The 27,386-nt window shown below is 45.5% G+C and overlaps 1 protein-coding gene across 1 annotated transcript in view; it reads right to left on the reverse strand.

The window, feature by feature from the left end:
• NHERF2 (NHERF family PDZ scaffold protein 2) overlaps positions 1 to 27,386 on the reverse strand; it is a 78,528-nt gene that overhangs the window by 44,015 nt on the left and 7,127 nt on the right. Inside the window, exon 2 of the mRNA XM_081965407.1 lies at positions 25,685 to 25,942. Within this exon, the coding sequence (XP_081821533.1) occupies positions 25,685 to 25,942 (258 nt within the window). The remainder of the gene's footprint in view (positions 1 to 25,684; positions 25,943 to 27,386) is intronic.

The raw sequence follows: 27,386 nt of genomic DNA on the forward strand, positions 1-27,386 counted from the left end.
GATTCTAAAGTGATTCCATTCCGGAGTCTCCGCGTGGAAGACAGAGAAGAGCTTCACGTGCAGGAGGCTCAGCGCTTCCTTTGCCTTCTTCGAAACAGGAACCAAAGGCCACCTCCGCACAAAAGGCAGGCAGCCTCTCCCCGGCGTCGCTTCCCCTGCCGCGGCCCCGGGAGAAAAGCGGGGACGGACAGAAAGGAGAGCCGCCGCCGCCGCAGCCCTCGGCCCACGCCGCCCTCCTGCGCCCCGTGACAGGTGCAAAGACTCGGGGCGGATCTGCAGGAGGAAGAGCGGCCGTGGCAACAACCTTTCCCCAAAACGGAGCCCCTTCCGCTTAGCCGGCAATGCCGCCGAGGGGCGCCGACCGCCCCCCCTTCAAGCGCCCCAGAGCCCCGCAACGCTCCCGGCGCCACAGCCGAAGGCCAGCCGGCCAGCCCACATCCGGCCCGGGACTCGCCCTCGATCGCGCCAGGCTTGGCGAGGTGGGAAAAGGCTCCCTTATCGGCCGGGAGCAGAATTCGTCCGGGCGGCCGCGCAGCAGCAACCAGAGCCGCTGGCCCAGCCGCCAGCCGACATTCCTGCCGCTTCGGGACCGCTTATCGCTCCGCGTAGCTGGACAAAGAGCGCACGAAGTGCTTCCAAGAGGAAGGGGAGGCGCAGGGCGGGGCAGGGCGCAGAAAAGATCAGCTGAACCATGGAGGAGCAAAGGGGAAAGAGTCAGAAATCAGCAGGTCGATCAGCTGCTTTGGAGAATGAATGGCCCCCGCTTCTCTTTATTGGGAGTATTGGAAGACAGCTATCAGGTCACCCCAATCCTTCTCTTCAATAGGTTAGACATACCTAGTTCTCTCCACCCAGTTTATCATATAGTTCAACCTCCAGACCCTTCTCATCTTTTGCTCTTCTCTCTCTGTCCTGCTTCTAGCATGGTGACCAGAACTGGATGAGGAACAGATACAGCCTCCCTTGGGACACATACCTCAAAGCCATTGGCTCCCATTCCGGCCCTTTCTCAGCATCCGAGCTGGACTGGGAAGACCCCACAGCCACAGAGGGATCATTTTAGACTTACAAAGGGAGAGGAAATGACTTGTTTATAGAGATAAACAAGGATAGGAAGTGCACTTAATTCACTTAAATTTAAGAAAATAGAAAGCAAGTTAACCTGGCATTAATCCTCATCCCACCCACTCCTTTGTCCTTACTCCACGAAATCTTTGGAGTCAGGCCCAGCAAAACACACCAAATGCCAGGGGCATCCACAGGTGAGGCCGGGCAGTCAAGAAGGCCCAGATGGAGGCCGCAGCCGCATGATCAACCTACAGGCTTGTGGCTACCATATTGACTTTTTTGACCCTTGTGTACACCCCTCCCATCTGTGGCCTTCATCCCAATGGTCGTGCTACCATAATTCAAAGCAGCAAGCTTGAAATGATGGTAGGGAAGAAGGCTTTCATCCTTTGCCAATATAATTTCTTCTGTGCGGATGAGGCTCCTGATGACAGCAGAATACTTGATTTGGCCAAGTATAATTAGAACACCAGGAATTTGTCTCTGGTGCAGAACTCTCAATGTACATGCAAAGTAACAGAGTAATAATAATGGCAATATGATACGAATAAGGGGATAGTAGAGAAGATGAAGGGGATAATAATAATAATAATACAACAACCTTACAACATGGGCAAATATACCTAGACATAAGACAGTACTCTGAGGATTAGGTGTTCAGCTGACTGATGGCATGAGGGGAAAAAACTGTCTAATTGTTTAGGCACGCCATGCCCTGTAGCGCCATCCCGAGCAGAGGAGTTAAAACAGTGAATGTTCAGGATGTGAAGTTATTTTTCATCTGACTCACACAATATACAGATCTTCTATGTTGTCAAGCAACTCCAGAGATGTGGTCAATGGCCCTGCCTTCTTCTGGCATGTTTTTCCCAATCTAGACGTATCTGGGATGTTTTCTTGGCAATCCTATGCAAGTGGCCTGCCTCTGGCCCTTCCAAGGGCACTTAAATGCTTTGCACAATCAACGTACAGTTGACCTCGACAGAGGAGCCCTGCCCATGGCCCAGGACTTCCCACCTAGGCCATGCAGGGGCTTCTTTGCCAACCAGATGGTAGGAAACTGGAAAAAAGTTGCCTTAACGATACTGGGTTCCTTGGCTTCTCTTGTGAAGCGAAACCCCCTCTGCTTGGTTCTGTACATTTCATCTCAACTGCACATGTCCAAAGGCCAGAAGGAAATGCTTCACACAGAACAACAACAATTTCTCGCTATCTGTCTCTTGTCTAACAGTCGAGAAAGAGAAGCTGTGCCCACTATCTTGCCAGGAATATTCAGATAACACACTTGTCTTGTTCCTGGGATGTGTGTGGATGCCTCTCCTGGGTGCAGTCCAAGCCCTCTCCCTGGCTCTGTGTAAGTCGCTTCTGCTGTGTGAGGTTTTCACAATTTCTGCCCATTAAATTAACCTTCACAGACTAACAGAAACTGGAGCTAGTTTTCAGTTTGCTGCTATGGCCAATGCTGGTAGAATCCCCGACTTGGTCATAGTTTGTCCTTTAATTAGGATAAGTGAGAAGTCCCTCTCAGGTGACTCAAGAACCACATGGTGGCACACTGAACACTAACCGTAAGCTACAGTTAACATACATACATAATGGTACTACACAGAAGGTAGTAAGAAGTTGGGGTACCACAAGGTTCCATCAGGCCCAATATCTTCATAAACGACTTAGATGAGGGAATAGAAAGGGAACTCATTAAATTTGCAGATGATATTAGCTGGCAGGAATAGCCAACACTCTAGATGATAGGCTCAAGATCCAGATGGATCTCAACAGACTTGAACCCTGGGACCCACCTAACAAAATGAAATTCAACGTAGAGAAAAATAAAGTCTTACACTTAGGCAAGAGAAACCAAAAGTACACATATAGATTGGGTGAAGCCAGGCTTAAGAGCAGTAACTGTGACAGGGATCTTGGGAGTCCTAGTGAACAATCACTTAAATATGAGCCAGCCGTGTGCTGTAGCTGTCAAAAAAGCAAGCACAGTTCTAGGCTGCATTAACAGAGGGATAGAATCAAGATCAGGTGAGGTACTAATACCACTCTATAAAGCCTTGGTAAGACCACACCTAGAATCCTGCAACCACTTTTGGTCACCACACTGTAAAAAAGATGTTGAGACTCTAGAACGAGTGCAGAGAAGAGCAACCAGGATGATGAGGGGACTGGAGGCTAAAACATATGAAGAACGGTTGCAGGAACTGGGCATGGCTAGTCTAGGGAAGAGAAGGAACAGGGGAGACAGGATAGCAATGTTCCAATATTTGAGGGGCTGCCACAGGGAGGAGGGGGGTCAACCTGTTTTCCAAAGTACCTGAAGGCCAGACAAGGAATAATGGATGGAAACTGACCAAGGAGAGATTCAACCTAGAAATAAGGATAAATTTTCTCACAGTGAGAACAATTAAACAATGGAACAGAAGTTGCCTTCAGAAGTTGTGGGGGCTTCATCACTTGAGACTTTGAAGAAGAGATTGTACTCCATTTGTCAGAAATGGTGTAGGGTCTCCTGCTTGGGCAGAGGCTTGGACTAGATGACCTATAAGGCCCCTTCCAACTCCTATCCTATTCCTCTTCAACCACTGTAAGGTACTCTTGAATATACTATGACAGAAGGTTCCAGAGAGTTATTCTGGAAACGGTTCCAAGTGGGTCCTCAGCTAATCAAAAGAAAGTTGTGTATTAATAACCCGGAAGAGAGCTTGAAGGAGACCCCAGAGCAACGTCTTGCCATGAGTTATTAAAATGCAGCTACTTAGGGACCGGGGAAAATCATCGACATAAACCCAATGCTGCTACTTTATTTATTCAATTTATATGCCACCTATCTCACTCTGCAAAGTGATTTGGGAATTGGTTGTGACAGCATTTTGACTGGATTCAATTCGCTTTGGGGGCATGCCCTGCAATTCAAAAGCAGATTTATCCTATGAAAGACTAAATCCTGTCACAGTATCTTATAATCACATTTTATGATTTAATATAAATCATGAAGCTCATCAGAGACTACCCTGGTTTATACAGAACCCATAGTTAGTCTAACTACGGCTGACTGCCTAAATGAGCTGTCAGGTTCACCCAGCCATAACCAGCCATTTGCCCAAACCCACCATTTGGTTTTGACTCATCCAGCCTGGGGCCTGCGGGTGGGATGCGTCATGCGCAGGCCATACGCACTCCAGCTCCATGAATGGGAGAAATGCCATGAAGCGTCATGTGACAGCAGTGTGATGCCGCAAGTTTCACACCCGTGCTTTATGGCTTAGTAGCCCGTATTACCCAGGCACTGCTGCTTGTTCAACAATCATTTTCAAAATAACAATGCTTTGGCACAATCGGTTAAACTCTGCCAAGGCTACAAAACCGATAGGCCTGGAGGGGCTCCTTTGCCATCCCCACCAGCTACTGGAGTTACCAGGTTATACTATCTTGTCTGCTGGGTTACTCGGCTATTTCAGAGTGATGCCACCATACTATTGATTTAAACTGAGCTTCCGGGCCATTTGTGGTAACATAATGCTTGGAAACAGTGATGGGATTCAAAAAATTTTACTACCGGTTTTGTGGGCTTGGCAGGAGAAGGATTCTGCAAAATCCCCCTTCCCTCCTGATCAGCTGGGACTCGGGAGGCAGAGAATAGATGGGGGAGGGTCCAGCCAGAAGTGGCATTTGCTGGTTCTCCAAACTACTCAAAATTTCCGCTACCGGTTCTCCAGAACTGGTCAGAACCTGCTGGATTCCAACCTCTGCTTGGAACTGTACAGGTTTTATCACTTACCTTACTAGTCCTTTTATCACACGAGTAAAGAGAAATCAAATCAATCTTTATTACAATCACAGTCATAAAAGTAAACCGGATTTTAAAACCAAATGTGCTTCCAATTTGAAGTGGCCCACTTGCTGGGGGAAGAGGAAAAAGTTTCTCTCTGTGTTTTTGTATCAATTAATTTTTGCCTTTTTTATTCTGAACCCAACAAAATCTGCAAAGCCAGCAGAAAGTTGATCTAATCTCGGGGAGAGGCTCTTTGATCAAAAAATAATCCATTCTCACCATCTGAGGGGAAAAGGTTGGGATGGCATTGAATCAACAAAGAAAAAAAGAGAGAAGAACCAAAGATTGCTTTCTCTCCAAAGGTTCCGATAAAAAGACCGAGAAAGAAGAAGTTCTGAAGAGAGGGGGAGATAAATGTTGCTCTATTAGCACAAAGCATATTTGGAAGTTAAAATGTTTATTCAGCTTCTCCTGTTTTATTTCTAAAAATGGGATACAGTACTGGAAATCAGGAACACAAGAAAACAGAACCAGTTAACAAATCATAGTAAGTCTTGAACTAAGGTTTGAAAACAGAGGAAGCCAAAATCCAAGAATATTGGATGGTTGTTTTATATATATATATAAAGTTTTCTATTTTTTCATTTTCATAACAATTAACCACATGTATACTATTACATAGCCAATATTGTATTGTATTATTAAATTTTACCTCAATTCATCTTACCATCAATTCCCAAACACAATTATTGGCTCTTCTGCTCTCCATACACCATATTTGTACCTTGTCCATCACTTTTTTCTCCCTCTCTCCTTCCCCTCCCTATCTTCTTTCTTCCCTCTGTTCTTCTCTTCTCTACTTTCCCTTCCTCTCTCCTTCTCCTCTCTCACCTTTCCATTCTTCCTTTCTCTCCTCCTCTTCCCCCCCGCCCTCTCTCCTATCCCTCTCTTCTTCCCTTCCCTCTCTCCTCTACTTCACACTCTTCATCTCATTTACTTGGTGTATTTCAGCCCTTGAGCGAGCTCCATTTTATGTTGATGGTATTTATAATTCCTTTTCAATATACATATTTAATTTTAACATATATCTTCCTCTTTCTTTTTTAAAAGAGAAAAAAAGTATACATATGTAGTAATCGTATTTTTAAACCCACCCTCCAGCCTATTTTTGGCCGAGATGTAGACCTGGTTACAATTCCCAGCTATTCTCATCATTATGTTTATATAATTATGCATCCTTCACAATAATTTCCCATTGTAAGTATATTTCATGTTCCCTCTCCATTTTTCCATATCTTGACAGGTTACCCTTAATTGTCTTTAAATAACAATCCTTACTGTTCAATGTTCATTACAATTCCATTAATCTTCTATGTAGAATAAGAAGCGGTACACATCTCACTTTGTTCATCATCTTAGGAGTTCTACATGTGTCCATATTTCATATATTTTAACCCATGCTTAATTGTCCTTCCATTGTCATATTCAATCAATTAGCAACTCAGTTTAATTATCATGTATAAAAGTGAATCACATATCTGTGCTTTACATTCTCCACATAAGAGTTTAATATTTATTCATATTCCATATATTTTAACCTTTATTTAATTATCTTTCCATTATCATATTCAATCAGTTAGCAATTATCATGTATAGGACACTGGTGGGTTCCGTGTCCACATGGACACGTGCAGCGCGCGCGCATGTGTCTTAGCACCTCCACAAGCCTCCATGATGCTGCAGCTGCTCCGCGGAGCATTGCGCAGACACTGTATGCACCAAGCGCGTGTGCAGAAGCCTTAAAAGACAGGTAAGGAGCTCGGGCGGGCGGGCAGGCCCTCCGGAGCACCGTACAGGAACAGTATCTGGTGCTCCGGGTAGGCTCTGGTACACTTGTACCGGGGCGTACCACCTGCAACCCACCATTGGTATAGGAGTAAACCACATATCTCAGCTTTATATTTCCCATATAACAATTTCTATTTGTCTGATTTTTCCTAGTAAGTCTTTTGTCCCATGTCTCTATTCCTGTCTTCTCCCTTTTCTTTGTTTTGACATGTCCACCCTCTTCAGTTTTCCCCAAGCCACTGTCAAACCCAGTGAAATCTTTTGTATTTTCCTTTGTTGGGGCGTAACCTCCCTCTTCAGTTTTCCCTATGCCACTGTCAAACCCAAGAACATTGGATTGTTAAATGCAGTATGCTTTAACCTGGTTGTTTTTAAAAAGTGCCTAATATGATTAAGGAATTCATTTTCCAGGTTCAAACAATATGTTGAAATTATATACTGAATATATTAAACTAATGAAAAAGTCTGAGTTCCCACAAAAAACTAATCAAGGTTAAAACTAGCAATGCTTTAAAATGCCAAGTCAACTACTAAGTTTATAAATAATCAGGATAAACGCTTCATAAGGATGGAGCCTCAGCAGGATTCTCAGGTATTAAAATATTGGGCTGGTTGTCGGACCTGAAAGCTGGAAGAACTATTTTAGAAAAATGACAAATAAATAGACTATTTTTTCATAACGGAGAATGAATGAGACTGAATATTGAGAAAATATATAAATAAATGCAATGAAGAGACAAAGGCCCAGAGATTCAAAATTGGCCATTCAAAATGCTGTTAGGGTCACCAAGTTGGGCCAGATTTCTGTTGACTAGTAAGCACTACCTTCTTGAATCAACTCTAGACATAGTTTTTGTAAGTTTACTATTTGTAAACTTCTCTTTGATCCTCTCAAACCATTTTATCCATTCTCCTTCTGCTTCCTGCCACTCTGCCAAGCACAACCATTTTCCCAGCCTATCCTCTGTTTCCATTACACACCCAAAGCAGGCGATTTTCTGCTTGGGAATATCAAGACAAGGAGCTGGCAGCTATGGTTCCTTGTGCAGACCAAGCCATTCCAGGACAGAATGGCAGATTCTAGAAATAAAGTTGCTGAACTGCCTGAGTATTGCGCCTCCCTCATTCCTTGAATCTCCCTCTCTTCCTCAGTGCAGGCATCGTTTGCAGCAGACTTTTTCAGCCTTTGCCCTCCCTTGCCCACCCATCAGTCTTGATCCACTGCAGGCCTGGCACATTCACTGACCCAGAATTGTTACCACTGCATGTTCTTCTCTTTAGAAAACATTTCTGCTGCTTTCTCCCTCATGAAGTTGGTTTCTGGACTTACTGTCTTCCTCTAAATGTTTCTATCACGCTAAATTCTGTTTGTGCATGTTGCCCTTCTCCTCAGTTCTTTATACTAAAGCTTTTCCACACACTCCTCCTCCTCCTCCCAGTTTTCTGGGGATTTCTCTTATCTTCTTAATCTCCTGCTTTGGCACCTTTTCCCTCCTTTCTACCTAGAGAGGTTTCCAGTCTCTTGTCAAAGATCCTTGAGGCCCAAGTTTCCAATGACATCCATCTGCTGATTTGTTTATGTTGCATAAGACAGATGCTTAATGAATGCAATAATGAACAAAACTCTTTTCAATCCAAATCTACCTGTAATTCCAGATAATTTTGCCAATTATCTATTACTAGGCAATGCACTTTCCAAGTGGTGCATTTAGCACAGCTTGTTATTTGCTACATTTTTGTCCAATGCGTCTGTAGCAGGCACATCACAGTACATAACTGTTGATGTCCATCAATAATAAAAAGTTCGTGCTTTCAAGTTGCTTTGATTCCAAGTGACTGCTTGGGCTAGTCCCTAAAGTTTTCTTGACTAGGTTTTTGGAAGTGCTTCGTCAATGCCTGCTTCCTAAAGCTGAGAGAGGGCATTCCGTTGGCATCATGCCTCAGGCAAGACTTGAATGCCTGCTCTCCCAGTTACTTACACTCTATTTTATGGAAATCCATGATTTGTGGAATGGATTAGAAGGTTCATTTGTTAACTGTTCCCTTTCAGTCTGTACTTGCTGGAGAATGGAACCCCAGAACCTCTATTGATCATACTTTTAACTCTCCCAAAGATGGCCAAGGCTATCCACAAACTCTTGGCTTTCTTTGTCACAAGATGGGCCTTGTGTCTATGTTGATGCAGCCATGTAACAACCAGTTGATGCTCAATTCTTGATGTAAACAAAGCCCACACTTTTTTCCACAATGTCTATTGAAACTGGAGGTGGACAACCTCTCAGTGGTTCAGGATATACTAAAAATATTGAGAGGTCCGAGTTGTCTTCGTTGTTGTTTTTGGGTGCGGACTTTTCTTTTTAAAACTCAGTTAACCTATTTTAGGACTTCCTTAGAAAGGCAGGAAACAATGTCACTAGTTTTCAGCAGTTGTAGTTAAGAGAAAATTCCAGGGCCTGGAAAAAACAGGTGTGTGATCTGGCAGTTGACCATCCCTGTTTTAAATAAACCAAACTTTTCTTACCTGGAATAGGGGACCTGCATTGGAATTATTTCCTGAACCAAAATGTTCCGTGATCTCAAAGAAAAATCTCCTCGCTTCGTATAGTATCTCAATAGGACAAACCTTCTAAACCAACTGATTCCCAGGTTCTCCAACACACAATGCCTCAATTCAACAGGGGCAAGCATTGATTCTCTGCCCTTAATTCAGAGCATCAGGACTAAGACAAAGCATGGAAGGCCCTCATCCATTGGAACTAATCATGGAAAATTATCCACCGTATACACATCTTTCACTCCGTGCCTCGGAGATCCCATCTCAATCTCATTTTCAGAAGCGCTCTTATGATTTCTTCCACCATGAGCTCCATTCAGCCTCCTCTAGAGAGCCTCCCCGAATGGCTGTTTTAGGAAAGGCGGGAAAGGCGGGATTTGCAGACACGCCAATCAATCAAAAGCAGGGAAATTCTTCAGCAGAGTATATTTGGAGAAAGGCTGCCTGAGGCCAGCATGCCAACCAGCTGAATCAAGAGCATTGCCATCAGACGGTCTCAATGGACTGGGTTGGTCTGAAGTGAAACACATGACAGTTTTGTTAAGACTCACATCTGTGGCATTTTTGATTCCTTTGGAATATTCTGCAGTTGTAACATTCTTTTTGCTTCTATCAGGAAAAGCATTACGGCAACTTTCACTAAAGGTGGACACTTTATTTATTTATTTCACTAATATCTTTTTTATAGTTACCTACAAAACCGTCCTCCATTCTAACATAATATATTGCTAATATAAAAGAAGGATGTGAGATTCAAACTGTTGTTAATTAAAGTAAAACTGTTAATTTCAATACTGAAGAAGTTACCTAAAGTCTTCTAACCAGAGTTTTTCCCTCCAAATATAATGCAACTAGTGGGATATTCACAAGAATCTTCGGCAAGACTCTGCCAGGTACATAGAATTCAGAAATATACTGTCTCAGAGCACACACAGACTATTCTTAGCCATTGTTGACAGAAGCTGTTTATAGACGGGCAGGCCATGGACTTAAGCTAAGCTGTATTTTCACAAAATCATGCAGAGTAGCTTTTCTTGAGCAGCAGGTAGGAAACTCCCAAATTATCCTTGGGGGGGGGGCAAAGGAGAGACACACAAGACACACACAAAGGAGAAACATTTCCCACAAATGGGGAAAAAACCTTAGAATTTCAGGAACAAGGATTCTAAACTAGTTTTCTTCTTGATGTGCTCATTTACCATGGATTAGTAACTAAAAACACAATTCCCTACCTAAAGCTTGAAATGATAGTTTATAACAACTACCAAATGATAATTCTTACTAAATGTTTTGTGAGATATTTGTGGTTATATATTCCATAAGTCTCACTGCACTATAAGAATTTCTTTGGCTTCCTTTGAATATTCTGCCAAGCCAACCTATTTAATCTTCCCATTTCTAGAATGCTGTTGGATTCTGGAAAAACTCATACTACACATTCTTCTTAAAATGTTCACGTGTCATCACCATAGCTCACCATACCATCGTACCACATCTCTCAGCCACCATTAGCTATCTTCCTACAAAGCACTTAATGGAGTTGATATGGGGCCACTAAAAAAAAATTAAACTCAACCAAAAGTTGACCAGACATGCAGAGAGTTAACTAATTCCACTCAAGCCATCACAACATGAGAATTCCTAAAACAAGTGATGATTTTGCTTTACTGATCTAGTTCCCCCAAGAACAAGAGCTGGAGAGAAAGACTGGTCCCCAAAACAAGTCTCCCACTGCATAGCCCATTCCCACCGGGGTCTCAAATGATGTTTGGCTGTAGTGCCCACCCACTACTTCCTGGGTGGCCAATGGAGAAGGGCATGCTATGCTCCGGAACCTGGTTAATACTCTTGGGATACTGGATGCACCTAAAAACACAGCCTGACTATTCTGCCTTCTGAAATGGTGATTTCTGACTCAGTTCATGATTTAATGCAATTAGTACTATATGCAAGAAAATAAGACTGGGTTAAGAGCTGATTGGCTTAAATATATCTTGGAAACTATTGTTTGTCATTTTCTCTTCTTTTTTCTCTTGTTCCCATTTTCACCCTTATTTACTTTGGTTCCCCCCCCCCCCCCCCAGTTTTTGGCCAGGCTCCTCCTTCCCACAAAATACTTATTTTGGGAAAACAACATTTTTTGAGGAAGAAGGCCTAGGAAACATGCAAAGAAACTGACCTGGACATAAAAACCCTGCAGCCTAGAGCCAAGACAGGAAGTCCTTTTCAATATATAAAATGCAAACCATTGTCCTTGCTATTATTGTAATTCTTTCAGGGGTGGGCTTCAGAATATGCTAAAGTGACTTGGCTCCTATGCGTTTTGATCCAGAGCACAAGTAGAAAACCAGAAGCCTCTCTGAGACTATAAATATATAATAAAGTCTTCATTGGATTTTGGTAGTGTCAGAACTGAAGAGGGTGGTCCAAAGTCCAGTTGGTTTATGGTGGACCCCTAAATCTCCACTGCTGCTGTGTTTCTCCCTCCATGATCAAAAATCCTATCCAATCCCCTTAGAGCAGTGTTTCTCATCCTTCACAAGTCAAGACTGCAACTCCCAGAATTTCCCAGCCAGCATTGCTGGGAGTTGAAGTCCCCTGTCTTAAGGTTGAGAAACACAATGTTAGAGGAAGTACTTCCCCATCGTTGTTTGGCTGTTATATTTGAAGGACTGTGATATTCCTGCTCCATACTTACGTCCAAGGGAAGTGTGGTCTCCATCAGGAGCCTCTAATTAAAAGCCCAGAGAGGCTTTTAATCATTCACAATCAAGGGGGTGTTGGATGCCTTCAAGCAAGCATTCTAATGTACACCAGTCTCCTGAATAAAATGGGCATTCTTTCAGGGGTGGGCTTCAGAATATGCTAAAGTGACTTGGCTCCTATGCGTTTTGATCCAGAGCACAAGTAGAAAACCAGAAGCCTCTCTGAGACTATAAATATATAATAAAGTCTTCATTGGATTTTGGTAGTGTCAGAACTGAAGAGGGTGGTCCAAAGTCCAGTTGGTTTATGGTGGACCCCTAAATCTCCACTGCTGCTGTGTTTCTCCCTCCATGATCAAAAATCCTATCCAATCCCCTTAGAGCAGTGTTTCTCATCCTTCACAAGTCAAGACTGCAACTCCCAGAATTTCCCAGCCAGCATTGCTGGGAGTTGAAGTCCCCTGTCTTAAGGTTGAGAAACACAATGTTAGAGGAAGTACTTCCCCATCGTTGTTTGGCTGTTATATTTGAAGGACTGTGATATTCCTGCTCCATACTTACGTCCAAGGGAAGTGTGGTCTCCATCAGGAGCCTCTAATTAAAAGCCCAGAGAGGCTTTTAATCATTCACAATCAAGGGGGTGTTGGATGCCTTCAAGCAAGCATTCTAATGTACACCAGTCTCCTGAATAAAATGGGCAGCAAACAGAACCTCTTCGCACACTGAACCTTCTGTTCGCAATAATTTGTGCTAATCCAGAAGAAGCAGAGAAGTTAAATTTGGGACATTACTGAAGAGGATGCAAGCATTTGCCATATCACACAAACAGCAATTGGGGAAGAGGGCTTAGCAGTATTTAGCTCAGTGACGTGCGGTCAGGGGAGGAACAGCCTCCCCACTGTCATCATGAAAAGAAAAAAAATGTAAAAGGAAAAAGGCGAGAGCTGAGGTCAGGCTGAGCTAGTTGCTGCCTCACCGTGGATGACTCTGCTTAACTGTTAAAAAAAGCCTCTAAAAAAGCGCCCTCTACTATGAGGCAGGAGAACTGCATGCCTCATCTAGTCTGACTTTAGGCGTTTTATGATCACTCGAGCAGAGTTAAGCAAGGGTTAAAAGCCTAAAGATTCCTGACGTAGGTCAGGCATGCAGTTCTCCTGCCTCATAGTAGAGGGCGCTCTTTTGGGTGGGGCTTCTTCAGAGGACCCAAGGCAAGAACAGAGTTGAAATTCTCTCTGAAACAGCTGGAAAAGGTACATGTGGTCGGAGGGAGGGGGAGGAATTCAAACTTCACCCTCCTGGTGCGGGGCTTTGGGCAAAGGCTGGAGGGAAGGGTTAGGGTTTGATTGCAGGCAGAGCCACGTTGCCTTTTCAAACCTGTAATCAGTGAAGCTGGGCTGGATCCTTCTGGGGCTGGGGGAAAGTGTGTGTAGTCCAATCCAAAGTGTGTGTGTGTGTGTGTGTGTTTGAGAGAGGGGGAGGGAGGGAGAGAGGGAGGAAGGAGGGGAAGGGAGAAGAAAAAGAAAAAGAAAGAAGGAAAATTCTTTTGCAAAGGAGAAAAACAAATGCTGTCACTTTAAATCAGAACTGAGCATGCCTGGCTGTGGAATTCTGGGAGTTGAAATCCACAAGTCTAAAAAAATTTGAAACCCACCACTGGGTCAGTGCCTCACCAGCCATAAACCTCACCTCACGTCACTGATTTAGCTCATCCTTTGCCAAAGTCCAGCAGATGGGGGTAGCAGAAGCCCCCTCAAACTATTTTTCCACGACCCAATTTAATGCACATTCTCTTCCTCTCATGCCCCAGGAGGAAACCTTTTAGGACACATGGGCAAATCTGAAATTTGGCTATATATAAACGTGAAATAAAAGGGATGCTCAGTGGCTAAGATGCTGAGCTTGTCGATCAGAACGGTCGGCGGTTCAAATCCCTAGTGCTGCGTAATGGAGTGAGCTCCTGTTACTTGTCCCAGCTTCTGCCAACCTAGCAGTTCGACAGGGACCACCTTTGGTGGGTAACAGTGCTCCATGCGCCTTCAATGTTTAGTCATGCCAGCCACATGACACGGAGACGTCTTTGGACAGCGCTGGCTTTTCGGCTTTGAAACAGAGATGAGCACCGCCCCCTAGAGTTGGGAACGACTAGCACATATGTGCGAAGGGAACCTTTACCTTTACCTAAACATGAAATAGAGACCATAAGCTGTAGTGATTAAGGTGCTGCATGAGAAAGCAGGAGACCAGGCCTTCTAGTTCTCCCTTAGGCAGAGACGGCAGCTGGGTAACATTATCGCAACCCACCTTGTCTTGTTCAACCCACCTTTTACAAGGTTATTGTGGACAAGAAAACAGCAGGCACGATCATATGTATGACATCTTGAGTAATGCAGGAATAAAAACAGGACAATAACGATAATCACACTGACAAAATAGATGAGATGGGAGACTTGGGTGTTTACAAAATAGCTGACTTAGCTAATCACTAAAAGTCAACAATTGATCTCTACCAGCCCAAAGGCATAACTGCAAATAATTACAATACTTGGAAGCTGGTCTTTTAACAGCTTCTTTCAAAAAACAGGTCAAGGTGGGACATGCAAGCTGGTGAGCTCCAAAGGAATTGTCTCCCCTATGAGAGCAGCCATGAAACCAACAATGCTGTCGTTGCCTGTACCATAGTAAATTAACATTTTTTCTAACTGACTGGCAAGACAGCTTTTTTTCCTGACCAATTATTATGCCCGATTGTTTTTGGGCCCTAGATAGGTACAGATGGACAATTTAAGTCTCTGTTGCTAGACAGGCGTGAGCACATGGGATTTCTATTCCGTTCTGTAACAAGATAAACCAAAGTATCAGAATAATAACAGAGTTGGAACGACCTTGAAGGTCATCTAGCTCAACCCTCAGCCAAAGCAGGAGACCCAATCCATTTCTGACAGAGGGCAATCAAGTCTCTTCTTGAAAGCTTCCAGTGATGAAGCTTCCACAACTTCTGAAGGCCACATCAGTTCCATTGGTTGATTGTTCTCACTGTTAGAAAACTTCTCCTCATTTCTAGGATGAATCTCTCTTTGATCAGTTTCCACTCATTGTTCCTTGTGTAGCCTTTGGTGCTTTAGAAAACAGGTTGACCCCTCTCCTCCCTGTGGCAGCCCCTCAAATATTGGAAGACTGCTATCCTGTCTCCCCTGTTCCTTCTCTTCCCTAGACTAGCCATGCCCAGTTCATGCAACCGTTCTTCATATGTTTTAGCCTCCATTCCCCGTAATCATCCTGGTTGCTCTTCTCTGCACTCGTTCTAGAGTCTCAACATCTTTTTTACAGTGTGGTGACCAAAAGTGGTTGCAGGATTCTAGGTGTGGTCTTACCAAGGCTTTATAGAGTGGTATTAGTACCTCACCTGATCTTGATTCTATCCCTCTGTTAATGCAGCCTAGAACTATGCTTGCTTTTTTGACAGCTACAGCACACGGCTGGCTCATATTTAAGTGATTGTTCACTAGGACTCCCAAGATCCCTGTCACAGTTACTGCTCTTAAGTCTGGCTTCACCCAATCTATATGTGTACTTTTGGTTTTTTTTTGCCTAAGTGTAAGACTTTATTTTTCTCTACGTTGAATTTCATTTTGTTAGGTGGGTCCCAGGGTTCAAGTCTGTTGAGATCCATCTGGATCTTGAGCCTACCATTTAGGGCGGTGATGGTGCACCTATGGCACACGTGCCTGAAGTGGCACACGGAGCCATGTCGCCTGGCATGCGTGGCGTCCTCTGTTCCTCTTCAGGGTTTCTGGTGTGCATGCGTGCACAATGACCTGCTGGCTTTGTGTGTGTGGCAGTGCCTGAAATTGGAAGAGCATGCATGCACATGCCAAAAACCAGAAGTTCATTTTCCGACGTGCGCATGCCCCTGGGCAGCTCTTCTTCTGGGTTGCGGCCCAGAGGAGTTGTGCGTGGACTCTCGCTCCCTTTTCAGCACTTGGTGCTGCAAAAGGTTCACCATCACTGATTTAGGCTGTTAGCTATTCCTGCCAGCTTAATATCACCTGTAAATTTGATAGGTTTGCTTTGTATTCATCTAAGTTGTTTATGACGACTTTGAAGAGTGCTGGGCCTCAGATGGTACCCCACTTCTTATTTCCCTCCACATAGACGGGGCACCATTGAGTACGGTTTGCCAGCCAGTTACAAATCCAACTGATGGTGATGCTATTTATCCTGTTTTTTCTAGTTTACCAAGAAATAGGTTGTGCTCTACTTTGTCAAATGCCTTGTTGAAGTATACTATGTGAAGTATACTATGTGGAATATGTGAAGTATACTATGTGGTTTACTTTGTCGAATGCCTTGTTGAAGTATACTATGTGGAATATGTGAAATATACTATGAGGTCTACTTTGTCGAATGCCTTGCTGAAGTATACTATACTAAGTATGTCACAGCATTTTACTGGTCTCCTAATTTAGTCACTTTGTCAAAGAATGAAATAAGATTGGTTTGGCATGATCTGTTTTTAACAAACCTGTGCTGACTTCTAGTTATTACTTTATTTGTTTCTAGATATTCACGGATCTGTTTTTTGATTATCTTTTCCAGCATCTTTCCAGATATCAGTAAGGCTGATTGGTCTGTAGTTTCCTGGGTCTGTTTTTTCCCCCCTTTTTTGAAGATGGGAACCACATCAGCTCTTTTCCAGTCCTCAGGTAGATTCCCGGTGGGCCAGGATTTTTGAAAGATGGGTACAGTGGTTCTGAGATGACATCTGCCAGCTCCTTTACAACTCTGGGATGTAATCTGTGAGGTCCTAGTGATCTTGATTCATCATGATCAAATAGGTGTTCTCTTACAATTTTCTTGCTTATTTTAACTTTTCTTTCTAGTTTGTCTTTTACAGTTGTGTTTTTGGTAGGTTGGGCTATAGTTTCTTTTTGTGTCAAGACCGATGCAAAGAATGAGTTAAACAGCTCTGCTTTGCCTGTTACCTGCTTGCCATCTTCTTTCTTTAGTCGGCTGACTGTTTCCTTGAGTTTTTTCTTGTTATTTATATGCTATCAGCTAGGTTGGTCAGGAACCTATTCAATTTCTCACTTGATCCAGAATTAGTCTTCCAGTTGATGTTAGAGTAATTGAAGACCCCCATTACTATAGTTATGTGTTTCCTACATATATTTGTTAATTGGTTAGCAAAAAGTGCATCTATTTTTTCTGCTTGGCTGGGTGGCCTGTAGCAATGATACAGGCCTATGGCAATGCCATTTCTTTTTCTTTTATATGGACCCATATGCATTCATATTGTATTTTTATATGCAGGATTTATTTATATACAATATACAGTATTGTTTTAATACTGTGTCAATACAGTATTAAGAGCCTTTGGTGCAGCATTCATTATTCCACCCTCCCCAGCCTAGACCTTTGGTCCTGCCAGTGGGAACATCTGGAGCAGCAACTTTACCCTCTGTAACTGAAGAACTGCCATCATCTGAAGGCATCTGATGCAAGAGTGCTACAGAAGCCAAAGACAACGGGGCAGGAATGATGCTTGAAGAAATCCCACTTGGGAACACCGTTGACAGAGCAATTCGGACCCCTTTTGGGTCATGCAACAAGTCTTGCTTAAATGGAGTTGTTGTGAATCCCAGTCCATCCTCATAATCTTCACACGGCCAGAACCAGCTTGCAAAAGAGCCTAACAAAGCGGAGGTTGTTGTAAATGTGTAAGCCATAGGCAGGTAAGAGAGGAAGCCAACAGGGATTCCTGGGGAGGCAGAAGGGACGGAATAACAGAGTTGGAAGGGACCTTGGAGGTTTCCTTGTCCAAACCTTGCTCAAGCAGGAGACCCAGAGGTGGGCTCCTACCAGTTCACACCAGTTCGGTAGAATTTGGTAGGAATTCGGGGGAAAATGCACGCACACCGAACCGGCAGTAATGCTGGCAGAAACCCACCCCTAAAGAGACCCTATACGATTCCAGACAAATGACTGTCTGGTCTCTTAAAAACCTCCAGTGATGAAGCTCCCACAACTTCTGAAGGCAAACCCTTTCACTGATTAATTGTTCTCAATGTCAGGAAATTTCTCTTTAGTTCTAGTTGGATCTTTCTTTGTTAAGCTTCCATTTATTACTTCCTGTCCTGCCCCAAGGTGCTTTGGAGAATAAGTTGACCCACTCTTCTTTGTGGCGGCCCCTCCAGTACTGGAGGACTGCTATCATCTCTCCCCAAGTCCTTCTCTTCGTTAGAAGAGACATTCCTAGTTTCTCAATTGTTCATCACGAGGGTGAGCCTCCAGTCCCCTAATCACCTTTGTTGGTCTTCTCTGCACTCTTTCTAGGGTCTCAACATCTTTTTTATTATGTGAACTGGCTCCAAATGTGTCACCAGCGCAGAAGATGGGGTTCTATACTGAACAATGGAAGACTTCCCCCAAAGCCAAGGAGAAAGAGCATGCAGCATATGGCGGTGCTTACAGGTTTGCAAACCCTTTTGAATCTTCAATATTTCTGCATCAATCTGTGATGACCGCTAGCTTTGTTTGAAAGTACAGTATAAAACTCAAGCCAGAGAAGATCCATGTGCCGCCTGTCCTGGTTAACTGATCTCAGATGTTCTTTTAGGGAAGAAAAATGCATGGAGAATCGATTGCCTGACTTCAGCTCCTGCCCTCATTACCTTCTCCAAGGCAGACCTAAGCAATGGGCTGCCTGGATACGATGGGGCCAACAGACAGCTACTGATGCCTATCAAACTCATAGTCCTGGTTTTGTAATCCAGCAAAAATAAAAGCCCTGGGTTCCTCTGTAAGGGGGCTCCCCTCTCCCGGAAAAAAGCCAGAGAGCATCAGGAAGAGGACTCGGAACAATCTTCAAACTGCCTTGGAATTTGCTATTCACTTGGGAGCTTTTAAAATTCACCAAGTGCATCAGAAAACTAGTCTGATCTTTTCTGAGGACTTTCCATCTCTGGAGCTCCCTGGTCAGAAATGGATCCCTTTACCTATCTATGCTCATTGTATGGGCCTTATGGCCTGCTTCTCACAAATACAATCCTGAGCGGTACACAATTCCTGTTCCAAAGCACCTCGCCGAGAGGACGGTTGAGCTCCACCAAGCAGTTAATGGTGTTAAAGCACCCCCAGAGGAATGTGAAATCCAGAGCCGAGAGTGGTTCAAATGCTCTCCACAGAAGCCACAAGCAAATGATGGGGGGGGGGGGGGGGCGCTCTGACCTGCTGGACTCCAGCCAGGATTAGAAAAGTGAATGCCCTGGAAGGGAAGAGCCCGTTTGGTCTACACGCATTTCATATTCTTAGGAGTCCCTGAAAGAGAGAGGAAGTCCTCCTCTTAAGACCCAGAATAAAAGAAGCTACATTGGAAAAACAAAACTCTTTCCAGATGTTTTGGCAGCACACATTATATAAGCAGCGAGTGGGGAAGTTGCATGGCTGTTGAAAGGGGGGGGGGTTTCCCCATAAACACCACACCACAACCCCATATGAGGAGCTACTACGGTCCTATGGAACTTCCTGCCACCCCCTCTGCTTCAGCATTGCAGCCTCTGTGGTTATTTCTCAATGATGTGCAAGGTGAGACTATTCAGTCAGAAATAAACCAAGATTTTCCATTATTCCAGGTTGAGCAATCTAAAGGATGCTGTCATTGTGTTAGCAATTCTGGGAGGGTGAAATGTCTTTTCAGACATTCAACAGCTACTTTTACATTAAGCTATGATACAATAGATTGTGTAGATATTGTCACAGACAATATGGCATATTGTATTCTGCACACTCAGTTATGGTTTATTGAATGAACCATGGTTAAACACAGGCATGGGTGAGCAGAGGTCACACTCTTCGTCTTGCCTGTCCTACCTCTGCCTCTATTTCACTGCTACCTGATCCAGGGAATCCCCAAATGGGTAGACTTCACCTCCCAGACTTCTCCTGCCCCGTGAACATTGCTGAGAATTCTGGGAGTCCACATATCTGGAAGCTGCCAAGATGGCAAATCATGCTCAAAATCATGCCCCCACAACAAAACCCCTCTTTAATAGAGCTGATGGATTTGGGCTAGAAATATTATTTCATCCTCCCAATAACCTTCTGCCACTCCTTGGTATCATCTCTACATCTCGCAGGAAACACGAGGCCCAGCAACATAATGGTGTGGGCTTTGCCTCCAAAGCCTCAACTCCTCCACCTTTGAAGTCTGGAGCAAAATGCCTTTGCCTGGCAAGGTCCCCGCCTGCCCTGCTGGGAATCTGCCGCTTCTTTGGTCCAGAAAACCACGGCACTTCGCACTCGGGTCCCCAGGAACAAAAACAGGCCCGGAGCAGCCCATCCTGATTTAATCTCCTTCCGACCTCCTGTTCCTTTCCACTTGCTTTGTATTTCACTAAAAATACCACTGCAGAGGAAATCTCTGCTCTGGGGTGGATCCCTTCCTTCTCAGGAGGGGCTTCCTGCCAACACCCCAATTCAAAGACAAGCAGGCGACCCACGTTCCCAGGCCAGACCGGAGAAAACAGGGGGGGAGGGGCAGAGGAGGACGCTCTGGAGTAACACAGAGAGCATGGAGGGTGTGCACAACCCACGGCCTGACCTTTGCAAACTGTGGTTTGTTGAACCAGCTGTACCGTTCTGATTCACACAGCATCCCGGAGTAGAACTATAGTCCACATTAGACATTAAACTCACATCAAAACAGCCACATTAAATTTCACCATGGAGGATGAACCTAAGTAGTTTTAAAATAAGGGTTAGGACAAATGTGATGTGTAAAGCAGGACATTACATTGTTGCTTGTTCTACAGACCATGGTCAAAATAATACACAGTTTAACCTGATGGTTTGCAAATGCTAACATTATATAGACCAGATTACCATGGCTTCTTCTGTAAACCATGGCTAAAACAAAGCACAACCTGGAAGGCTATATGAAGCATCAGATGACTGGACCATCTCACTCCATTTATTTATTCAGATTCTCAACCGCTCTGCACGTCAAACCATAATTCCGTGATAAAACAAACCCCCCAAGAGAGAGGTCACCCTTCCCATCCTCAGCAGAAGAGGAGCTAGGACAGCCTACCGTAATTCAAAGCCCACTTATTATCCTCAGGGATCCATTTAAAGGCCGGGTCAGACATATTCCAAGCTGTTGGGGCTGCCATACAGAAGCTTTGCCTCCTGCTCACATTCCTCTTACTTCTTGAGCAGGTGGGACCTTAAGCAGACCCACCTGGACATCTAAACAGTTGGGCAAGGCACCGTGCTGTGCAGGGCTTTAGGGGGGATGACCAGCACCCTGAATTGAGCCAAGAAGTCTACAGATGCAATTCTACAACAGCGGCTTTCCCCAGCTAGCTGATGGCTTGCTACCTTCTGTCCTAATGAAGCTTCCAAATTACCTTCAAAGGCAGCCCTAAGTAGAATGCCCAGCAGTGGTCCACCTACACAGGCGTCAAGGGATGAGTTACTGTCACCAAGACCCCCTGATCTTGGTAAGGCAAGGCTGCAGCTAATGCATCAAGCAAAGCCATCACCCCAATATGGGTGGGAGGGCATAATGAAGTAATAGCAGCATTTGTTGATGCTCTTCCGAGGACATTGAGAGATGGGTTCTGGACGGAGGCAGAGGGCATCTCCCCTCTCCCCAGAGAAGCATGAGCCACTTCCCATTCCCAGCAGCTGGCCTTATGACCGAACCAAGAGGGGCAAGGACCTAATATCAGTATTTTCTATTATTTTCCAGTATGCTTGAAAAACCATGGGGAGTCAAGCCTGATTGATCCTTGGAGAGAAGACCACCAGAAAATGCCCAGTCTGGGGGCTACCCTGGGAGTTCCAAAGAACACCTCTACAGGTAGCAGTGGGATGCCATATCCCTCTTCTTCCTCCCACGGGGCTGAATCCCTGGGCACAGAGAGAAAGGGGAAAAGACAAAGATGCCCATAAACATTGTCTAGATTGTGAAAACCACAATTCCACACACACATCCCAAAAGATAAATGCAAACATATGCAAATGTCTGATTGCAGAAACCAATTTTCCCCAGAAGCAAATCTGTAAGTCAACTGAAGAGGTAATCATTTGCGCTTTAACCCCCAAAGCTTATCTGGGCAACGTGCAAACAGAACTTCTCCAGGACTGGAGAAAGGTTTGCAATGCTGAAAGGAGGCCTGGCAAAAGCATCAGAGACTTCGTTTGCAACGTCTGGGTCTTGTGTGGGCCACGAGGACCTGCAGGCTGGACCCAGCAACACTGGCAAAGTCTTTGGGGAGGCAAAGCTCCTTCTTCAAATATGCTTTTCAGTTTTAAAAAGGAGCGTTCTTTGCAGCCTCCCGCAAACTAGGCGAGGGCGACACCCAAGTGCCCCTTTTGTATGCCAGTCATTGTCTTCCTCAGCTGACACAAGGCAAACAATGCAGCGCTGTTTCTACTGGACTGAGAAGAGGATCGCAAGGTGCCAGGCAGTCAGAGGTCCCAGCGAGGCGAGGCTGATTCACTCAGTGCCCCGTCTCCATTCATGCATCAGCTTTAACCATTATTCCACTTCTGGCCATGAGATAAAGCTGGATTTTAAGTGCTTTAGTGAAGCTCTTGGGGGACCCAGATTATCAGGGTAATTCTGTCCTTTTATCACCTGCTCTTGCATTTTAGCAGACAATCTGAGGCAGGCAGCAAAAATTCAGCCTACCACCAGCTGGTAGCAGAGAGTTTGTAACTTCTCTGTCTTTTGGCATCTGCTGCTTGTCCATATTTTTGCAGCCCAGACCTGATAACCAAAATGCAATGTCTGATTCAATTAATTTCAGAATCCCTTCCAGTCCATTTTTTGCAGAAAATTACTTGATTGCATCTGCTTCTCTCAAATGCACAAGTTCCCTAACAAGTAAAAGTGCTTGGACAGCAACATTTAGCTCTGCAGTGCATCCGAACCTCTGTTGCCTGAAAGTTGCATCCAAGGACAATGAGGAAAACATGGGGCAGCCTGCGCAAAGTAAGGGTCATCAGCTGATACGATGTCCGCTTAACGGAGGCTCTACCATCTGCCATAAAGGTTGGACCAGCCTTTACCAAAGGCTTTGCCAGCACGACCGTCCCGGCTGTCTGCACTCGGCCCTCTCGAGCACAGCAGGGTGGACGGTGCGCCAAAGCTTAAAATGTCGAAGATAAACTTGGAAGCAGGCGGACAGTTCCTACCAAGCCCTGAAATGACAGCATGCCCTCCTTCCATCTGTTCATTTCCCCTCCCCATTACTAGCAAACATAGAAGGATGTGGCAATCCGACCTCTTCATAAAGGTAACAGAAGTGAGCTGCCATACAACCGCAAAGCCAGTAATGGGGTTGACCACAACTGTATCAAGAGCATCATTTTGCAACAGCTGTTAGTTCAGAGATGCATATTTCCTCCTCCCCTCCCAGGACATTCTTTTCTCCAGTTTGTTTGGAGTTCAAGATTTGAGCCCCCGCCCCCCTTCCTCCAGAAAATAGTGCAACCTCCTTCTGGAACTCAATATCTTACTGGATCTCCCCACCCCCACCCTGGTGTTGCATTCCCAGCAGATGTCATTTAAGTTTCCTAACGCTGACCCGACAGTGTCCGTTCTCTGCTGTTCCACTTTGTTTTTCTAAGGGAGAAGCCAACCAAGAGCGGAAACGAATCTGCAGAGGAGTCCATCGTGCTGACATTCTCAGGACCCCTTTTAATCAAGGTTCCTGGTTGGGGAATCCCTGTGCTACAGCAATGAACATAATATGCGTTTACCCACCCATGCTGCGTTAACAGGGAGACAGACAAGCTGTCCCAAACATTTGCATAAAATATAGAGCTACGGCTCAACCTCTCTGCTAATTTGTTAGTTTGCAGCATTAAAGAAAAGAAAAATCTTCAGGAAACTATCCACCAGGTTCATTCAAATGGAAATGAAACTGACCACATCATTTCAGCAAGCAAGATCAAATAGTGCAAAGTTAGCACTCCAAACGTTTGTAGACTAATGCTATTAAATGAATAGATATTGTCACCACTTAACGTCAATATTTACAATGACTTACAACCAGTTGTTTAAGGACAGTTCAAAGTTACAACAGCCTTGGTAAAAGTAATTTACAACCTGTTGTCAAAATTACAACTGCCACACTACCACTTTCCAGTCTGTTTCCACCCAGCGACATCAACTGGGGAAGCTAGATTCACTTAGCAACTGCAAGATTCACTTAATAACCATGCTTAACCACCACTGAAAAAATTGCTATAAAATCCAGTTTTGTTATGTGATGACTCATTTAACAACCGTATTACTTAGATACCAAAGTCCCAGTCCCAATTGTGGTCATAAGTTGGTAATCTCCAAAGTTGAATCTCATGAGTGCCTGGATGGGAGATCCTGCAAAACCCCAGGGCTCCAGGCTAGACGTGGGAATGGGGAAAAGCTCCCTGGGAAGAAGGGCAGTAGGAAAGCACTTCCGCACTGCTTCCAAGGCCTGGACATGGATAACCCCAGGAAGCCACCAGGCACCCAGCAAGAGTCCTGGGAGTCTTCTCTTGATACCGGTCTGGCTCTTTGGAGAAGGGCAGGGGGAGAAGGCTCAGCTGCCTGGTACCCAAGCACAGCTACGGTCCCTCCCAGACCTGGCCTCAGCAGCCATGGCCAGTCGAGCAGCAGAATCAGCCACTCTGGGCCTGGCTGTGCTTCTGTCATAACGTGGGCACGCATTGACTTCCTCTGCATAACAGCTTCTCCTCCCTGTTGCCACTGGCATTCTCTTGCTCTCTGCCCTCCCGAACCCCCACACAGAGCGGCCTCCCTGCTGGCCTCAAAGCCTTCCACTCCACCTGCTCTCCATGGCAATTGCCCACACAGAACTCCTTCACCCCTTGGCCTCCCCACTCATCCTCCGGCTCTTGTTCTCTGCACAAGGGGGAGAAATTGAGGCAAGGGAGGGGAACGGTTGGAATTCATCCTGGAAGGCAAAACAAACCGACTCTGCATCGGTTGAGGTCCTATTCAAAATGCCGTTGCGTTTACTAAACCCAGCGACAGAGTTTGCATATTGTAAAAAATGCAATCACAGAAAACTCACTCCTAATTATGAAACGAAGGTCCAGAAATGTTTGGATTAAAAAAAAACAGATAATATTAGGCAAAACTGCCAGAAACCTTTGTTATGTTTGGAGAAATCGGCTCGCATGTTATTTGGAATGGAAACTTTAAAAAAAAAAGATTTCTTAAATTCAACAAAGCAAATCTGAAACATTCACAAAATTGACTATCTCAGAAAAACTGAATTTGACAGATTTGGAGAAATGAGAAACTGCCAGGAACAAAAACTGATATTTAGACCCTTTACCCTTGCTAGCTTCCTCCAATGTCCGATAGCCCAACAAGGAAAGGCCAGCCCAGCAGCATGCAGGTTCAATGCTGGGAACGGGGCTGCAGCCCAAATATTGATCTGGGGGAGACACAAGGTGACTTGCAAGGAATGGCATAAAGAACCTTGGACCCCCCTGAGGCTAGGTCAGGCCAAGGAAGGCCCCGCCCAGCCTCTTGGGTACCTCCGCCGGATGCACATGGTAGCACCCAAGATGGAGAAGACAGGCCTCTTCTGAGGGTCTTCAAGGCCCCGGGGCCTCGCCTGCACTCTCGCTAAGCTCTGCAGACGGTGACAGGGGAAGCTTTTCCCGCAGCAGTTCCCCTCCATCTCCGGAACAGCCAGTCAGCCTTACCTTCTTCCCATTCTCCGAACCTAAACTGTGCTTGTGCCTTTTCAGGCTCCTGCTGCTCAGCTCGGCCAGAGCCTTCCAGGAGTCTCCATTGCTGGAATGGGGCCCTTTGACTGGCAGTGCTTCAGGGTTTGCCACCATGACCGGCCGACCGGCCTCCTCGGAGCAGGTCAGACGGAGGCTGCGGAATTGCTCATCGGCCTCTTTGTCCACCACCAGCAACTGGGTCTCGGCTTCAATTGCTTTGATGCGCTGCACAACCTGGGGAAGGACAGGTGGGCAAGGGGAGAAGAAGAAAGCATCAGAAAGACCCCCCAAAAGAACAGGAGTTTGCTAAATAGGGGGGAAAAATATAGGAGAGCAGAAATACAGCCCCTTTCATTCCAAAGGCAGGGCAGCAACTGTGGTGGTTTGTTCCTTTGGCTGGGAAAGTGGTCGAGGGGAGCTTCTCAGGGAGGTCAGTCTGGCCCTGGGTGTCGAAGAGGAAGGGAGACGCCTGAGGTTGGCTAAATCAATTGCAGTTCTTGGATTCAGACGTTGCTCTAAATCTGCGGTTCTCAATGACCTCTCGACTAGGGCCAGGAAGGTCTTCCAACTGGCAAAAGCTTCCCCAAGGCACCAAGAGAGGACTCTATCAAGCAGCTGGCTCTTTTCCTGGGGTTCAGGCCTTCAGGTGCCACTCCACAAAAGGGCTTTCTTTTCCTGGAAGACGTTTCGCTCCCCATCCAAGAAGCTTCTCCGGTTCAGTTCCCAGGAAAAACGCCTAGCCCTATAGGCACGGGGCAACCCCATCCGTTCTGTCTGTGGCCCCACCCGCTGCAGGGAAAACATTCAGGGACAGCCCCCCCCCCCCTCCATCCACAGTCTGCCTCACACAATTCAGCATCTGGGGAGGATGCAGACTCCCAACAGAGCCATTTCTGCCTTGAAGACAAAGCCCCACAGTTGAGGAATCTGGGCCCTCAAACGGAGGCCGGTGGGAAGCAGCCCGCTCAGTGCGGCCTGCCAGTGCTGCCATCCGCAGCTCCACATCCGGAAACCATCTGCCGCCTTCAGTTGCAGTTGCAGATGCCTTTAATACACCTAGGACTGGTTCAAAGCTTTGCAACACATTCCCACAACAAGCTGCAAAGAGAGTCCGGAAAGTGCTCCCCCCGCCAGCACATTGCAAGCAAGCCCTACCTGACGGGAGAGGCCCACCCCTTCCCTCTGCCTCTTAGAGGCTCCCTTAGGCGGAGGTGAATTGTTTTTTAAGCAGGTGTTAGGGAGCCCATTCAGCATTTCAAGCAGCGAGTTGAGCATAAAACCTTTTAGTAAGCGTGGGGAGCAGCCTGTCCCAGGCAGAATCCGCCTCTGAAATCTGAGTGCGTTTCAGGACTCACTGTGGCCAGAACCAAGAGAGCTTTTTTATAGCTGCTGCATCTGTAGACAGTCATGACTTACAGCAGCTTTGGATCGCCATTAATATTACACGGAGAAAACCATTTGGTTTGATTAAAGAGAAGGTGCAACCGCCAGGCGTTCTTTGCGCAGCTTCACCTGGTGTACCAGTTGCCCTTTTTCTAGATCAGGCTGCCAGGTCTTCCTCCCGACAGTCACACATGCTGTGTGGCGATCTCACGACTTGACTGTTGCCATATGCTCTTCGAGGAGCTGCCCTTGGAGACCACTCAGAAGCTTCAACTGGCCTAGAAGGCCGTGATGG

The sequence above is a fragment of the Natrix helvetica genome, assembly GCF_964273705.1.
Source record: "Natrix helvetica genome assembly, chromosome: 13".
NCBI classification, from domain to species: domain Eukaryota; kingdom Metazoa; phylum Chordata; class Lepidosauria; order Squamata; family Natricidae; genus Natrix; species Natrix helvetica.